We start from the raw sequence: 19296 nt of genomic DNA, 5'->3' as shown, positions 1-19296 counted from the left end.
GCTTTAAACTCAGAATGAACCAACTTGAGTATGCGAAGCAGCCAAGTTAGCACTGGGGTCCTCAGGCTTCTTTAGCCCGCAAGGAGATTAGCTCAGGTATCTCTGCCTGGAAATGAATTACAGATTTAATGGCTTACTTTGACTTTAGTGATGTATGGGCCAAAAAAAATTGGCTCCCAAATAGAAGTCCAGGAACAATTATTTTCAATTACTGAACACTTCAGAAAATAAACTCAAGTACTTTATCTTAAATGGAAAGTTTTAGGCTCCCAAATAAAACACTCCAGAGGAATCCATGGAATCAAACAAAAGAATTATGATTATTTTTCTAAAATGTCAATGCCTGGTTTATTTCTCTACTATTGTTTTATTATATATTTTAAAATATTGATTTTATTATACATATTCGTATATAAAAATATTTATACATGTGTTTCTCTATGTACATATAAAAGACAACCTCGAAAACTGTAACTCCTGCCTTCAATGAGAAAAGCAGTAAAACTGAAACTGATTCAAAAATGCCTTCTTACAAAAAGCTTCACTCTATTTTCTAGCAATGTTCAGCATATACTCTATGCAAACAAAACATACACAAAGGTTATGTCCAACTCTTTACTCATTCTAATTTACATTGAGATTTGCAGGTAGAGAAGGGCAAGGGTTCAGAAAGAAATCAACAAGCTAAGCTGGGTTGTACAGCCAAGGGAAAATGAGAATTTAACTTTCATGAAAAGCCACAAAAGCCCAGATCTCCTGCCACAAACAGTAAAACCAGAAGGAAATATTTATTTTCACTCTCCAATTTCAAGAGTGATAACAGACAAAGTTTTCAAACAAATACTATAATACACTTGGAAATGTAATTCACAGAGACCATATTTATATGCACAAATGGATTAACAGAGCTTCCTCCCTGAGAAAATTTCTTTCTTTTTAGTACAGTAATATACGCACACAGTGCCTGTCAAATTCTTCAGGTACAAATCTGCATGCTTGTGCAAGCATTGCTAAAACTGTTCAAATGTGTCTGACTGTATTGGTCAGAAGAATAATCAGAAAAATAATCAGAAAAAGACATAGCCCAGAAAGTTTTCTGTTATGCACTTAGGAAAAAAAAAGAGTTTTTTGCGACTTTGCTCTGTATTTTATTCCTCAAATAAAAAAAGAATATCAGATATATCACAGTGGCCCACGTCTGTGCCTCCACTTCAGAACTGGTATGTCGACAGGTGGCTTTTATGTGGTGTAAACCATTTCCAATTGCTATAAGGATTTCCGTATCTTGCAAACTCTTTCTTATGAGAGTGAATGATATGATTAGCAAATAATTTATTTAATTATGTATGGCTATAGTGGTCAAACCATCTGCTTTATGCATACACATGAGGATCTACTTCATATTATACTTCACACCTTTCTGACAACTCTTTCAGTAAAAAGTATGTACCCCAAGGACTAACTTTTGATAAACATGAGCTTAGATACAGATGCAATTTCTTAATTAGTAATTGTATATATTCCTGTCTTAACATATATAGTTTAGGATATACTCTAAAAGGTATCATTTTAAATAGAACAAACTTGGCATATGTGTTGAACACAAATCTGGCACTTATCAATCAATGTAAAGTTACTCTTGTCGGTTTGGAAACTGCAGACTTTGGTTGTTCCTACTGCTCTTTCACTCTGAGAAGAAAAAATTAACTGCCTTTTAGCAACGGTACTTTTTAAACTTACCTTTCACTTAAATAATTAGCAGCATATTATAAGCATCCGGACTACCTGCGGAGTCTGAATTCTGATGACGACGACAAGCGACCCACAACACAGTCAGAACCAGAGCAGATGCGCTACCTACAGGCAAATGTCTCTTTATCACGTGTTTAATAGGAAGCTAGCAGAGCTTTCTATTCACTGCCTCATAAAAAAATCCATAGCTAGTCTGATAGCCGATGTGTCTGCCTTGCCATGAGAATAAATATGGGTATTGAGGGCTTGGAGAGAGGAGTCCTCTGCTGAATGATGCATCGCTTTTATGATTTTTTTCGTAACTATATAGGGGTAACTATGGTTCTTTGTTACATAACTGCACTTACATACAAAATATTTTCCCATTCCTTAGCTACAACTTCAGCATATGTTATAAATGAAAAAAAGCAGAAGGAAATTACATGAAAAATATTAAAAAAGCATCACTGCAAACATCATGTAACTAGGTGGAAGTCTTTAGAGAAAGATAGCCATGTCACAATTATAGACTCTTACTAAAATTAAGCCAACAATAGAATATATTTTCTTAGTTGTAAACATAAGGTGATCAAAATGATGATGGATTTTTCCTATTCATTTGAGCTAAAGACTAAAAAGTCTTTATTTGCTAATATTAAAGAGTCATAATCCAAAGGCCCACCAGCTGACTACTATTCAATTGCACTGTCCATTATCTTAAATATTTCTTTTAACAGAATACTGTTCTATGAAATACAGAGTGTCAACCTTTAAAGTGATAAACTGTACTTCTGCTTCCCAAGGTAAAAAAACACTTATTTATTCATCAGTCAAGGGAACTATTAATTGTTGAAATCCCAGAGAGATTTGTCCCAATGGAAATACTATCTTACAAAATAATAAAAGTTAGCTTTAAAGGGCTAAATTTACTTCAAATTTTATGTGTGCATATGTGTATGTATAACACATATTCCCATATAAGATCAGACTTTGTATTTAAACAAGTAAATTCAAAATAATTAGAAAATGTCAAACAACTGAAATGGAGGAAATAGTGACTTTAAAAAAAGGTCATTAGAATTTTAAAAATCTAGCTGGATACTTCTTTTATATTTAGGGATTTGGTAATTAATTTTGATTGAATTGGTAAAGAATTTTTCATATCAGAGACCAAGGATTTTTTACTTTGTCCAAAAAGAGCTATTCTTTCATTCCAGAGATAATATTAAGGAAAGGGTTTTTTTCCATATATTACTGCCAATCTTGTACACCTCATGAATCTCTGTGTTAGATATGGCAGTTGTATTTATGGCATACATCATCTGAACACCATATAGGACAGTCTGAATATTGAAGGTGCTTCAGATGACACCTGTGCCAACATAAAAATACATTTCCATAATTGAATGCAACACTTGCACTTGGAGATACACTGGAGCCTGAGTTAAGTAACAAAGTATTATTGTAAGTGTGCCTACAGTAAAATAAATGCATTTTTAACACGATTTACATGTTAGATATAGAGATGATATGCAGTTGCTATTTTGCAGATCCATAATACACTGATTAATTTTGCACTCTATTGACACCTGAAATTCCCACTTGAAGCAGCCGAGAAAACTCAGGGGGTGACTTCAGTGCTAAATCAGGTGACCAGATTTGACTTAAAACATTTCCTCCGTAATAAAAAATCCCAGCCAGCAAACCCCCAAATACCTCCACTTTTAGATTTACAGCCCGTATCGAACACGATGCTTGTGGATCCAAAGCCTAGGGGGTGATGCGCTTTGCAAGATGACCTGCAGCGTTCAGCTTTACGAAACAAAGGCAAATAAGGAAATTTCCTCCCACCTGACGTGGCTGAACGAAAGGAGGCGTGAGAGGCCAGAAGGGAGCTGGCCGATCGCAAGCAGTAACCGTGCATCTGTTGACCTCCTCCGGCCGCCGCCTGCTATGATCTCGGCGTTTGGCTGCAGGATAGTGGTTCAGAGTTGGCCAAACCAGAGCATCAGCCAAAGAGCCCCCTTCGCTCGCCGGCGGCATCCCGGGGCTCCCTTGCGGCTTGCGAGGCTGCGCCCTTCAGCCTTGTGCGTGGCGAGGCACCGATCAAAGCCCCCCGACCGCGCGGCTCAGGCTGCTGGAAGCAACCCGAGCCCTCGTCAGTCACGCGGGAAGTCTGCAGGTCGGCCGCTTGCTGAACTGGAAACGGCCCGTTCTTAATTAGGAGGGAGATCTGCCCCTCAGCAGCGGCCGAACAGGCAGCAGGGGAAAAGCCACAGTCTCAGAAGAACCGTAAATGAGGCACCCAAACAGCAGCTGGAGCCCGCATGGATTAATCATATGCAGGCAAAATACTGTGGGGTCAAGCAGATGAAATGAACTGCTGAAATCAAGCGGAGTACTTGAGTTCAGTTAACAAAACCTGCGTAATAAATGCAAGCAAGTAAGAGACTGCTCAACAGGGGCTCCCGAAACACCTGAGAAGTGCTCTGACTTACAACTGACAGGTTTTGAAATAAAATAATACATCAAGCAAAGGCCTGGAAAAAATGGGTCATATTTCAGCCCGACAGACTTGTAATGACATCCGTACTTCAGAAATGTCACCAACCATTTTCTGTGGCTTAGCAAGTAAAGCAAAGATGCAAATAGTGTGGGAACGAGATGGATTGTGCTCTTTTTTTTCCGCTTCTATACAGCATTTTTACTCAGTTCTAGCAAGGAAATCGTAATAACAAATTTAAGCCTGAGATAAACTGTGAGGGAACAGGCCTTCTTGCTCTTAAAGGCAAGTTTCCTGCTCAAGACCATAGCAAAGAAAAGGGCTGCCTATTTCCAGATGCTGAAAGTAGGGAAATTCCGGGGAGCTTGAGACTCAGGCTAAGAAGATGACTGGATTTATAACAAAGGCATTACATCTTCTGTACCAGAAATGCCTGAATAATTTTCTAGTCAATAAAAAGGTACCACAGAAGACACACTGAACCTGCCAGAGATGGATATAGCTGCAGAAGGCTAGGCAACTGATTAAGTTCCTGCAGAAGAGTTACTGTTCACTTGGATTCCAGCCTACTGAGTGCAAACATGACTCAAAATGAGGGTCATGGTAGAGTTACTCTTTTAGAGACTAAAACATGCTTTTTCAATTCTTCATTATAGATAAATTCCAGCTTTTGAGATTAGAATTATTTATCCTTTACATGCCAGGGACTGGTGAGGTATGTCTCTCAGATTAGGAGATAAATGATATGCACGTAAAACATGTATTTACTTCATAAATAAAACTGCTAAAACAGTAGAAGTTAATGAAAATTAAAAAACCACCTGGGTTTGTCATAGGTTTGTCATATTAAATCAGATACTTGTTAATCACTCTCACAATCTTTATGAAAAGTATATCACTACTTACTTTTAAATATCTGTGCTGTAATTAGGCTAAATTTCATAGACCACACCACAAAAGGTTATACACACACTCTATTTTCAAGGTGAATTTTACTCTTGATGTTTAATCAAAACTTTGCAGAATTTATTCATATAAAGTGCTCAAAGGACTGACAGAATTAGTACTAACACATTGTCATTAAAGAGTCTCTTTTGATCGATGAACTTATGTGGAAGTGAGTTTTTTTTTTTTTTTATGCTTTACATCTTCTGTACCAGAAATAGCAGAGAAAGAACTTAGAACCAGACTTACTGTGCTCAGTGATTTTCAGTTTTTGGTTTTGTAAAGTATTTCATGACATCATCCTGAAAATATTAACTTATAAAGTAATATCTAGTTTTCATTTAGGACTGTTTTCATCACGAAGGTATCTATAACCCTTGTTCACGCCTAGAGTATTTGAAACCACTAAGTTTCATGCTCCTGACAAGTTTAATTTTAAGGGAAATTCCACATGTTGGGGATTTGGAAAAAGGAGAGATTTTTCTGGCATCGTTTAAAAACCCAGGCGCTAACAGGATCAGCTTTAAGGTTTCTTATAGGTTTAGAGTTTAAGGACTGTCTCCATGGAGATGGATTAGAAGGTAGCTGACACAGTCAAAAGACCACGGTTAAATTTACATTTATGTAACATACGACAGTCATATAACAATATGACAATTTACATTTATGTAACATATATGTAACATACATGTGCATGTATATAGATGCACATGAGCACATATGGGTTTACAAATATGGTGCTTATGAATAGTTAAACATGAGGTACACGTGTATTTTTTTAACTGTCATGCTGAAAATGTTACCCTTTGAACCAGACCTCTGTCACTCTTCACTGCACCCCCAGTGTTCTGCGTACTGGGGAACTGGTTCCAGCCCTACATAGGACCAAATCCCCAACCAGTACAAGATGAATTAAACGCATCAAACCCAACTTAGGTCCCACCTATACAGCAGAATTAGTTTGAGTGAAAACCAAATCAAAATGGAACTATCCATTTTTAGCTTGACTAATTCTCTTTGAAATGTGGTCAAATTCAGGGTTAAATACAATTTAATTGTAACGTGGACTAGACTTTGAAAACTAGGCCACAACAGCTAATTTTCTTAGAAGCCAGTCTGCACGGAGTTCACCACACACAAAGGAGTACCCGCTGGAGGTGCAGGCAATGACTTCTAACTTAAACTGGGGAGAAATCAGATACAGCTGGCCAAAATGCAGCTTTTATATTTTATTCCCACTTGCTACTGGATTAAAGATTACGGCATTGTTGGTGTGAATGGAAGAGCTGGAGACTGGAGAGAGTCGTGTTTCAGCTCTCCCTTTCAAGACATCAGCAGGAGCAAATACGCTGCCGTTTGCTGCTCAGAACAAGGCGAAGGAGAGAATTGCAAACCGCCTTTCTGCCCCCTCGGTAAAACGAGGCATAATACCAAGAGTCCCCAGTTACCACTGGCAGAGCGGCTCCCAAACCAGCTCCACCACAGGCATCTGAGCACAGGCCTACCTCAGGCAAACATCTTTTAGTTTTACTGATAGGGCACCACTGCTTGTACGAATCAAGCTCATACCTCTGTTTAATACTACCTTGAGCTGCGCTGGGATTAACAGGGCACTCAGAGTTAATGCAGGAATCTCCGCAGCTGCGCCATGTTAAAGGCTCAGGTCGCAGCCTGCTTCCATGTGCTCTCCACAGCAAAGCGGAGCTGCTGCACCACTAGGTTTTGTAGAAAGGAAAGTGCCATGCAATGAACAACAGACCTGTTAGCAAATACAGCTGCCTGAGGCCTGCTGGCTTGGCTTTTCTGATGTTTATCTTAGTTTTTTGCTCTCAGAACAGGAAAGTAAAAATCTCAAGTAAAAATCTACCCATCAAAGATGAAGATTACGATGCTTTACTTCTAAAATACTCAAGAGAAGGAATCCTATACCCAGGATACAGACACTGGCTGTAACTTCCCAAGTGAACAGCCCAATTCAGAATTCAGTTTTTGAATTTATGGGAACGCAGGATATTGCCAGCATCAATAGCTCATTCTCAGAACTCTAAACAGACTGGAGGACCAATCTATGCCAATGTAGAAGGAGAGGTGCTCCTTGGTGCTCAGCCTCCACCTGAACTGAGCACGAAGAGCTAAGAGTAGCTTTTCCACATTTTCACATGTGGCAGTCCTAAGAGAATAATCAGCTTTCACGCCACTAGGGATTATTTTCTCAGCAGGAACACACTAGTACTTTGCAGAATGAAATCTCCTTAATGAATTAATGAATTGCTTTAATGAATTTCCTTAAAATAATGGCAGTAGCTACAGATCTAAATACTCAGTATGTCTATTTTTGAAGAAAGGCGCTCTAAACATTGTCCAAGGCATCAGGAAAGTGCTCTCTCAAAAAAAACTACAAAATGATACTCTTTTGCAATTACATGTCATCTTTCCTTGGGAACAGTAACTCTAGTTATATTCTGAATTGCATTAAAAAAATACCTCACTACAGATTGTTCAGTAACTTATCTGGTAACTCCATCTGAAACCATAGTAACCAGACAGGATTTTAGCTGACATTCTCTATATTGCATTATTTTCTGATAACATGTTCAATAACTCCTATCACTACTGTATGACAACTGGAAGGAGCAGCAGGGAGCTCTCTGTGAAACAGCCCAGTTTCCATTAGTTCTGTATCAGCACAGTTATTGCAGCATATGAATTCCACACGCAGCTGTATATTGTTCTTCCCATCTACCCACATTTTGAAGGACTTATCTTTACAGAACGGAACTATAATGAATCCCATCAAAAGCTTCAATTCATGCCTGTCTTTAGTTGTGTTTCTCTATTTTTAGTTTGACGATTTTTTTTTAGTTGATTCTGAGGAAAGAGTGGACCTGAACTGGACAGAGCTGTTGTCACGTCTAAAGCATCTAATTATTCCTTGCTCTCTCCCTGATAGGATCAGTATGGTTGTGGCTCACCCTCTGCCACTATTCTTAAGCTTCTTGCTTTGCTTTGAAGTGTTCACCTTGCAATGGAGGAAGACAGTTCCTAAGGCACACTTGCTTATACAACCCATTGACATCTCTGAAGAATAAACACAAAATATTAAACTGAGATTTAAAGGAAAGCCAGTAATTTAAAGTTCATATACAAACTGACATTCAAGCCAGGTTCTGATTTTATTGCTACCCTAATTGTCCAGCAACCAAGTTGTCAGATATGGCTCAAACTGCAGTTTATCTTGGTGTAATCATAGCCAAGTACAATTTATCAAAGCTAGAGGTCACAGACTCATGTAGTGCCATAACCCCCAAAGTAATACTAGCACCTCTTTAACAGTTTAATCAGGTTTAATTAGCAGGTCGTAATGTGCTTTATAAAGGAGGCTGGAATTATTATTCTATTTTACTTTAGGCCGGCAATTAGGTCTCTAAACAATCAGTGACGTTCTTTCAGCCTGTTTTGCCAAGATGGAGTTTGACAAAGTCATGAAAATAATTGTATCATACAGTAGCCTGCAATTTCTGATTCTCCATTTCTGCTTTATAGGAAATGGAGGCAAAGACAGATCTACTGCTATCCAGAGGGAGTTTATGCCTAAGTTATGTATACTTCTCTATATTTGTTTCTCTTTACACTGTCACACCTGCCAGCAGTAATTTCACTTCAGTAAAAGTCAAATCAATTCATTTTGCAGACACTGAAGGAAAGGTAAATTAATACTGAATTTTATTTTTATTTTATTTTTTATTTTTTTGCTCAGTACACTGCACAAAGCCTGTAGAAAACTGTATCACCTTTATTAAGCTGATGTGACTGGTTTTTTTAGTGCTTATATCATTCAATATTTCAGCAAAAAATTGTTCTTCGGTCTCAAAAAATGCCGTAGCACATGGGCTGTGACAGTTTAATATCCACTGCAGTGACAGAATTTTAACGATGATTCAAGATCAGATCGTTTGGATGACATGTAATGGAAAAATCTTTCACTATTACTGCGAGTCACAGTTTGTTACCTATCTCTGATCTGCAGAGAGTACATCATTATACATAATACCTAAGTTTTATATGTATATATATACATATCATACACATACACACATATATATACATATATATGCGTGTGTATACATATACGTGTATATGTATATACACCTAACAGCTAAATAAAATAGTTTGGTAGCTTTATGTCACTGAGCTTGAGTCAGCCACTCTTACTTCTGATGAATCAAATGAAAATTGTAAGAGGTTAAATATTACATTACACCTTACAAAAAAGGTACAACATAACAAAAAGTCATTATAGTCACTACCCTTTTCTGAACTCTCAAGTCATTTCCATCAAACATTTTCCCCTGTGTTCAGTTACAATCTCTTCTGCTTGAAGTTGAGGCAAAGTAGATCTTTAATGAAGTGACTCATTTTAAAGACATGAAAATAAATTAATAATAGAAGTCTCTCAAAGCAGATGTTGTTACCTGGATTAAATAAGAACTATTAGCAGATCTGGAAATGCATTCTGTGCTTGTTTTAAGTACTCTTTATCATCATAACGCAGAAGCACTTACATTTGCTGAAAGCTGGGATGTAAGAGTAGCAACTTTTTCCTGGGAGGCAACCAGCTCTCTCCGTAGTTTCTGAATTTGCTAGATATCAAAACAAACAGATTCTAGTCATTATTTCAGCTATTTCCTTTTATTATTTGTTTATTTATTCTTAAGAGATCACTAATATGTTTATAAAATCTGAATTTCACAAGTTTTAATCTCAAAACTACTCAAAAATACAAATTGCTAGAAGATGGCACTTACACTGCGCCAACTGTTTTCTTGCACTTAAGCATTGTGTGTACTAGGACTTTACTTAATGGAGTACATACAGGCAAATATTTAATCACTTTCTATGTACAAGGCCCTGTTTGCACATGCAGATGCCATGTTCTTTTATCAAATTCTTTAAGCTCCGAACAGATCCTTAGCCTAATCAATGGCAAGAGCCCTTGCTGGTGAAAGACTCTGGATGAGGTTCACCTTGCCTAGCTATAGACATGTGATGCAGCCAACATATGTTGAATGCCTACATTAGAATGAGACGAAGTGCCAAAAAGTACTCCCCCACTGCCTGGCATGAAGGAGATCTCAGTGACTAGCTCAGACACAGATGTCTACTTTGTGGATGTCTAAAGATAGATGAGATATAGGAATGTGGCTACTTCCCACATGCCATGCAATTCGACCATGCAAACTGTTTAAACCATATATAGCTTTCAAAAACTTGCTGACCAACTTAAAAAAAAGTAGCTTAAATGTGCTTGTTGATACAAAAATAAACTTACTTCAAGAGTCTCCTCCTGTATCCTTTTATGAAAAATAGGTTCCTTAAGCAAAGTTCAGCTAGAATAGATATCTAGCATGAAACTCATGAATCATTTTAAGTCCATTTAACCCTACTTTAAATATGATACGGACCCCCATTCTTGCATTGATCTTTAGTACAGCATACAGTTTCACTTTGAACCCCTTTCACATTCAGATATAGAAGGAATTATTCTGCACTAGGGAGGTAAAACGGCTAAAAACCAGCCAAGGAAAAGGAGTATGTAACATTCACATGCTAACACTTGCATTAGTAAAGACTATTGGAATACTTTAATCTTATAATTCTCAGGAAAATCAACTGGGAAAATTGTACATGCTTTAAAAATGAGGGCTACTTGTACATACAGAGGTACCTACATCATTTACACTAGCTCAAAGCAAAGCACACAGATTATTGAGCTATTTTCCACCTCAGACTGTCACTTTTCTTTTTCCAAGACGTCTCATTGGTTTTCAATAAGAATTATTTGATCTTCCTACTTAAACTATATTTTCATCACATTCCTGCAGCTATACAAAGGCAGTTCTCATGAAGTGCTGTTCAACATCTCCTGCAAGAGCATTCACTGAGCTCACCTTTTAGATATCGAGAAAACATCATGCAGAAATACACAAGTAAAGCTTGTTTCTCCTCTATACACAGGGAAATAAAAAGAAGAATTGCCACTTACATTATTGAGCTACAACACACTTTTTAGCTCCTTTGCTTTAACTTTCAGAGAAAGGAATTTAGAAAAGTTCAGGTAAAAGTTATATTGAAACATACTGTAGTAACTGAGTAAGGAAGAATATGTTTATTTGTCTGTTCCTCTTCCTCCAAATGTTAAAAAATCACTATCTTTTTTTGGTCAACTTATTGTTTGATTACAATAGAAAAAAGTAGGAATACAACAAACACAGGAGTCTGGAGGCAGGTAACTCTGTGAAGTGGAAGGGCACTCCCTGGTGCTGCATTTTATTGCTGCTATTCCTCAGTGCCTTTTTAACACAACTAGTACTTCATTTTGAGAAAGGCTGCAATTGTATCCAGCTGCTGACCCAGTCCTGTCACCCATTCTTATATACTATGAGGAGAGAAAAGCTGTTTTCTATGTCAGAATTGATTTTTATCTGAAACCAATCTGCATTTCTCTGAAATTCATCAAAGCAGTTGGTTTCAGAAATTTAATACAATGCAAAATATAAGTGATAGAAGTTCAAAGTGAACATTTAAAGTATTTCTTCTCCTAAAAGGTAGCACATTACTGACTTGCACAGACCCTTGGATACAATAAACAGAATGGTATTATATCTGAAATCAGACATATCACAACTCCACCACTCCAAAGTCCAATTCTCATTGATTCTTCACACTTTTTCAGAACTTCAGCCAAAAAGCATTCTTCAGCATGAATGCAAAGAAAACATCTTCTACTGCACCTACGACACTGTCTTTCCCCTACCAACTCATAATTTTAACCATGCTAGATAACCAATAAACTTTCAAATAATAGCATACCAATATGTTAGTATAAAAACACAGAAAAGGTTTTACCTCTGAATGTGCCTTTTCTTCTGCCTGCCATAAAAGAAAAAAAAAGATTTAGAAACAGTGTGCAATGTAATTACATTAATATAAAACAAAAGCCAGCTACATTTAAGTGAAATGAATAGCTTCACAGATTCATTACATTCAAGGAAGGTATGCTACAGAAACAATAAATGGAATTCTTTTCAACTTACCTGGAAAAGCTCCAACTGAAACGTATGCAGAGTTTGCCAGCATACTGACTGCTGGGCTGGGGGCGCTTACACTTAAAAGTAATTACTTCCATACAGAGTACTGACCAAAATACTAAGATGGTCTATCAGGGTATGTTAAAATTTAGTTCAAGTTTTTTAATAATATTTAATAGCTTGAGGTATTTTCCATATTGTTATGTGGTGTGTCATATAATTATGTTAAGCTTCTTATTTACTCAGTAGACTTTTTCAACAAGCCAAGAAACCAAATATTACAAAGCAAACCTTTGAAAGTCTGCTAAGACAAAAGTTGTTACATTTGTAACATGTAGTCTAACTTAGGAGGCATTTGTCAAGACTGAAAGATCTTGGTTCAGTGGGATTCCAAAGGAAAGGAAAGACAGCATGAGGAGAGGAGACCCAGGAATCAGTTACTGTACTGGGAATCAATCTACCCAGTGATATGAGGTGGTTGAAGATCAGAGAAATGGTCTAACGTTGCCCTATTTGGAAGAGAATTAATCAATAAAAGGAAATTGTGAGTAGAAGAATTAGCTGTAGATACCACAAGGAAGGCAAAGAAAATTCAAGGGAAGTCTTCCTCGGAAAAGGAAGAAATATATTCCCCAAATATATTCTTTTGTTATAACACCAGTACTGCAAGATATCTAGCTGATTTTCTGAGTTCATTTCAAGCACAACTTCAGTGTTCAAATTTTAATAATTGATGACAGATATGTTTTCTTTCTTTATCTAGTGTAGGGTGGGAAAGACTTCTAAAAATGCCTCTTTCAATAATCTTTAATCTGCTGATAGTAGTAAAACCACTAAGATACTATGATATTTCTCTATGCAACACTTAGAATTGCTCTTAGTTGAAATTACTTTGACATCTGATGCATCACCACACGGGAAGGATTTTGAATGATGATTGTTTTATTGGTTAGCATTGATGTGACACACACAAATACTAACTCTCTGATCAATGTTCACAAAAGGACATCCGCTTACAGCAGTAATTGAAAATACATTATCCCTGTTGTTAGTTCAGATGTATCGCATGAGCAATCATAGAGGATCAAGAAAGACCATGTCCTCTTATGAATTCTACTGGGCCAAGAAAAACCAAAAAAGCAAAAATTCAGGGTTAGTGACCTTTTACTGGAACTGCCATGAGGGGACCTGGCCCTTCATCTTTAGACTGCTGGCTGCCACTGATGAAGGAAGTGCTGCATGTACTAGCAGGTGACTCCCTCGCTGCAGAGAACTGCTGTCTCTCCCTCACAGTTCAGAGGCAGCTTCCACGAGCCATCTTTTGTGGATAGTGGACGGGACAAATGAAGGAGAAAGAACAGGGTTCTGGCTGTATTATCAACTTTAGAAAGTATAATCTGCAAACCAAATACAAATGAATGGTTTTCAGTTAACAGTTCCTGCTGGCAGCATAATAATCCAGTCTTTGGCTCATAGCATAAAAAGGCTCTAAAAGGAAATATGTATTTTTTTTTCTCTCTTTCTACTTCTCCATCATATCCATGCATCCTATCCTTTCAATTTCTTTTCTTTCTTTCTTTCTTTTTTTTTCTTTTTTTTTTTTTTTAACATAACAATTATGGCTCCTTTGAGGTTCGGTTAGCACAGCTAATGAAGACCAGGAAGCCTAAATGTAACTAATGCTGAAAAGTCCGTGAAGAGAAACACAGCGATTAACTAAGAATGTGTGAGTTGCAGTATGTCTAACCTACCAAGTAGGAAGAGATTAACATTGGAGACAGCCTATCATAAATCACTGTATCACATATATTTTTCAACTAAAAATAGTTTTAGAAAACTGTACAGTAGATTTATTTTACAATCCTATAAAATAGAACTGGAGAGCTAAATGTATTTACCGTCAAAACTGTATCAATGTAATATTACATTGATACAGTTTTGACGGTAAATACATTTAGACTATCCTACAATCTTCTAACATCCACTTACATGGCATACTTTTCTGTGAAACAAAATGTTTGGCTCTGTATATGCATGTCTCCACAGACGAGATTTCTAAGCTATCCTGATAAATTCTGGAAACCCAAGGGCAAATCAAAAAGAAAGCCAATACATACAGAAAACACTGGTGAATGCAGAAGTTGTATCTCATCGGAGTTACCCATTGCAATAGCAGCAAATCATAAAATATCTCTTCTGAATCTCATATTCTAATTCTCAAAGAAACAGTCTTCAGAGAAAAACTTCAAATCTTTCAGTTATCCTCTGGTAATTACATATAAAGATCATGACCTTTATCCAGTATGTTCTCTGAATCTCTCCGGAGAGCACTGATTAGGCTGCAGAAAAACACTAGCACCAAGGCTTAAGGAGCGCTTGAGAAGTCTGATAAATACCCTTGGTTGAGACATGTATGGAAAGGCTTAGGGATTGTTGCGCAGTGATTTTGGCCTGCCTAAGCAAGGTAAAACACCCAGCTCTTGTATTTCTCCTTGAATCTACGAAGAGCTGAAAGTGAGTAAAGTGCACCACAACCCTGTGAAGCTGGCACTTTCTGGAGGGAATAGGGCACTGCATCCCATGGCTGAACAACGAAACATTATTCTGCATTTTCAGCTGATTTGATCCTGATTGCCAGCCTTTCATGTTTCTACTCCACTTGTGCATCGTCTCCTGATTAATTGCTGAAAAGTTGCTTAAACTTTTTTCAAAGGATCAGTGGGACCAAGCAGGAGAAATTCTAATAAAGAATTATCCCTCAAGGTCAACCCTACTAATTTTATCATGCTAATTCTTTTCTTGCCCTGTACAAATCTTTCTGTAACTTCATTACCCTGCCTACATAATCCATAATCTAAGGACTGTGGCTTAGCTGACATGAACTCCTAGTCAGAAGTTTCAGAAGCTATTCCACTGCCTTGTCATATGACCTTGGGCAAAAAATTTAAGGTTTCTTTTCCAGCAAAAATGCTAGTCTCTAATACTGAGGGGTTCAGCTAATATTTCTGTATATGTACATGAATACTGTGTAATATTGAACAATAGCAGGTTACATGTGATGTATTAGTAAATCCTTGCTACAATGAACAACCTCAGGACAAAGATATTCCAGAAATATCAATTAATTGAGCGCCAAAAGTATCTGGTGTCAGTCTATAATTTTATTTTTATCATCAAACAGTTTCATAACGTTCTTCTAAAATTCAACATCCAAACTGAATTGTAATTTCAGAAACTCCCCATGCAAAATGAACATAATATCTCGTAGAAAGGGAAACAGTATCGAGGAGTTTTCCACAACTGAAGCAGTAAGTGAGAAGCTTTGCTTTGAATGTTAGTCATGCCTCACATTGAAGCTAGCCTGCATATACATTCTGCCCCTCAAAATAATCTACGGCTGGTCTATAAGGGGAGACTTCTGGACTGGAAAATGCATAAGTACCTGATGTTTTAGACATGTCATTGTCTAGGCATTTTTAACGATAAAACAGAGCTACATTATATCACTCCATCCACGGATGCAACCTGCTTCCTAAGCTAACATGAGTTTAGTGCTGAGCTCGGGCTCCCAGCCATACGAGCGGTACCATTGCACCGGACTGCGCGGGCTGGCCGATCCTGGGCAACGGGCTGCCAAGACAGAGCACGCACTGGTGCAGACCCTGGGTAGAGACTTCCATGCCATTCCTGGGATGTCAACTAATGCAATTCACTATCTGAAAATATGGATTGAAGACAAACTCTTCATGAGTGTATAGTGTGAAAACAGGTATCTCCTCTTCCATGAAAACGGGCCCCTTGGTATCGCCTGTAACTGTAGCAAGTAAGTTGCAAAGGAACTGTTGTGTTTTAGCAAGGGAATGTCAAAACATGTTTAAACCCTTCCATGTAAATCATTTCTTGTTAGTAGAATAACTGAAGCCACAAAGTACGCTGCAGATAGCGAAATGATAGCAAAACAATAAAATAGAGAGAAAAAAAGATAATTTCTGCTTGGGACAGGAGAATACCATTAGTAATTAGTTAATTCTAAGTTAAACTAATTAAGAAAGCACTCAAAATTATCAACCGCAATAGCATGAAGGCATTTAAAGCCTACGGATTTGCTTGAAATTAGACTCCTAGACTATTACCTTCTTTTTGGCTTTCAAAACGCACATGATGTGATTTTAGCAGTTCTCAGTTAATCACTTAAAAAGATGCAAATGATGTACTTTAAAATAGCAACCAAAGTTGAAAATAAATGTTCCTGTTTTACCACAGTGCAATTTTAATCATTCTAAACCCCAAACTCCATTTATGCAAAACAAACAAGAATAGAGGCAAGCAAGATGTTTTTCTAAAATGTCAATACTTACCGTAGAGTAGAGAGAGGATGTGCTGGAGACAAGTGATAATGAGGACCCATGTACTTTAAAAGGAAGAGAAATAATATGAAATATTGATGAAAGAGCATAATCCCCCCCCAATATAGCTTAGTAACGGAGTATCACTTCTTAAAATGAGAAGCAATCTTCCACAAAGAGCAGTTATTATGAATTATCAGTATAGAAAAGCTATTGTTATTTTTTCTTATACTTGAAAAAATTGCTTCCTGTGTGGTAGATATGAGAGTGAACCAGTCTGTCAGTATTATTAGTTAGTAAACCAAGCATCACTTTGGTTGTTTTGGCAACAAATCACCTAATAAACACGCTCTTCAGAGAAAATAGAAATTGAGTTGTTTATATACCTGTCCAAAACTGAGTATACTGATTTTAACAAGAGACTATGCTTTGCAGAACAGTTTTGATTCCCTGGGGTAAGCTCCCAGGCTTTGCTCAGATGGTTTCCCCCTCACAGCACAACACAGAATAGTGTGTGCTGGCATCTGCAGTTCATGTGAAGGTGTTACAGACAGATGTACTGACTGTTTCTACTAATCACTACAGTCAGCCTCGAAAGTGCTGAGTCTGGACTGTAGGACTTCATCTCAAAAGGTGGTTCCTCACCTTTATGGAAATGGCAAGTGAAGACTAAACTGAGGCAAAATTGCCCCTTTTGCTTCTAACGATTCTCCTGAACTTAGAAGAAGATGGTTTAATTCATTGCTTCATTTCATTTCAGCTTCAAAAGAAATTTGTTAACGTTTATAATCTCCTAATGTTTGCTAAATACATTATTTTGCTTTAATAACTATCTAGTGAGTATCAGTATGTCAGGCTGACAGGACAAGACTACATGGACTAGACAAACAGAATTTAAACCTGATTTTATAATTGGGTAATTATTTACAAAGATTTGGTATATGATAATTGAAATCCTTTTGCTTTCAACATACCCTTTTTTTAAAGTCTGCTTAGAAACTGTTAGCTGAACTCCCCATTCCACTGCTATACTCAGTGTCTCTACCACTACCTTTCTCTTTCACTTTTCTTTCACTATAAGCTTATTTAGAGTTCCTTTCTTAAATAAAATACATTTAGCCTTCCAACAGCATCATTTCATGTTAATCCCTAATGGCCATAATCTGCTGAAAACTGTTTACTATTATTGCTGACTTCCACTTACTCAGGTTGCTCATGGATCCACTCCAGCCGGATATGAAACATGACTAGCGAGAAAGCTTTCATCAAGGCCTCTGATGACCCATTACTGAAATACCAGATTTAACACCTCTTTTTCTATGCATTTATTACTTGCCATGTTTTCTATTCAGCCTTCCAGACTCTCCTCTGACGGTCCTCCCACTCCTCAGCGGAGGGTCTGTAATCACCTCTGTCCATGAACCACGTCACATACTTCTGTGCCATGAGCCATTGTCTCTGCTGACAACTCACAACGCAGTCTGTTCTGCACCCTACTGCTAGTACTACATACCCAGATGGCTGCCTGACATATCATCTAAAATACAGAGAAAGGTACTGAAAACTAAAAGTATTTGTCAGCTATTTCACCCAGGAAGTCTTATTCCCTCTTACATCTCGTAATTATGAGCTTTGCGTGGAAAAAGACTTTTTTTTTGGCTTATAAACATTTGTTTTGTCAGCACTTAGCAGTAAGCAAGATGGAAGACATGATGTTATGCTACGAATCTCTATTAAATTTTAGCTTTTTAAAACTAAATGGTGTGAGAACTTTCTACTTAAGGGAATTCTGCAAACAATCAGGTTTACCAAAAATGTTAAGCAGAAGAAATTGTTATGGTGCATTTAATTAAGGGTTATCACACAACAAATGAACAAAAACTGCAGTCCCAGCTGTTGTATATAGCATTAAAGAAACCAGAAAGACAGCAATAATCTGCATAAAGAAAGTAGTGGTCAGATTCAAATGCAAAATTCAGGTAAAAAGATTCACATCCTATTTGCCATAGGAGGCTGCCTAGAAGTAGAGAAATGAAATGACTCCAAAGAAAGGGAATAGTAAGTGGCAATGACATTAAAAAACAAACAAACAAAAACAGGGAATACAGAAGTTCCTAAGAAAGCAAGGAATAACAGTAATCAAGTTTACAGGCAAAAAGAGTAAAATCATTTTCAAAAATGATTTCCTTCAGCCTTTCCTCCAAAATTTCTGGGACATGCTTACAAAGGCTGCATAGGTATGATGTGCTCTATATTGTAGACTATTTTGTGAAATATCTTCCACACTCTGAGGTAAGGAAGTCCTGCAAGTCCAGCTCAACAGAAATCAAAAATGTTTCACAAGAGTATTTGAACTTCTATGTTGCTGAAGAAATGTTTAAAAATTTTACTATATTTTGGAGGTTCTCATGTTTTTTGCTTATCCAAACAGCAACTCAGTCTTACCTTCTTCCATGCTGTCCCTGAATGAACCTGAATGACTAATTGCTCGTGGTCTCTCCTCTAAGGACGTAGCACTGCCACACAGTTGGGAGTCATCATACAGATCAAAAGAAGTGTCTTGTGCAGGGATGCTGTTTGAACGCATCATACTTGGTCCAGGAAGGTTAAACTGAGATAGGCTGGTTGGACTCACTGGAATGCAAAGCTTTATTAATGAAGTACATTTCCACTGAATGGATTT

The 19296-nt window shown here is 37.3% G+C and overlaps 1 protein-coding gene across 2 annotated transcripts in view; it reads right to left on the bottom strand.

The window, feature by feature from the left end:
• Nucleotides 1–19296, bottom strand: part of NAV3 (neuron navigator 3) — a 411497-nt gene that overhangs the window by 29507 nt on the left and 362694 nt on the right. For both annotated transcript variants that reach the window (XM_062584755.1, XM_062584764.1), the window contains exons 17-20: nt 19059–19247; nt 16626–16678; nt 12086–12109; nt 9742–9819 (exon numbers count right to left, since the gene is read on the bottom strand). In XM_062584755.1, coding sequence (XP_062440739.1) covers nt 9742–9819; nt 12086–12109; nt 16626–16678; nt 19059–19247 — 344 coding nt within the window. The remainder of the gene's footprint in view (nt 1–9741; nt 9820–12085; nt 12110–16625; nt 16679–19058; nt 19248–19296) is intronic.

The sequence above is a fragment of the Rhea pennata genome, chromosome 1 (assembly GCF_028389875.1).
Source record: "Rhea pennata isolate bPtePen1 chromosome 1, bPtePen1.pri, whole genome shotgun sequence".
Classification (NCBI taxonomy): domain Eukaryota; kingdom Metazoa; phylum Chordata; class Aves; order Rheiformes; family Rheidae; genus Rhea; species Rhea pennata.
This window is presented reverse-complemented; position numbering and strand designations above follow the sequence as displayed.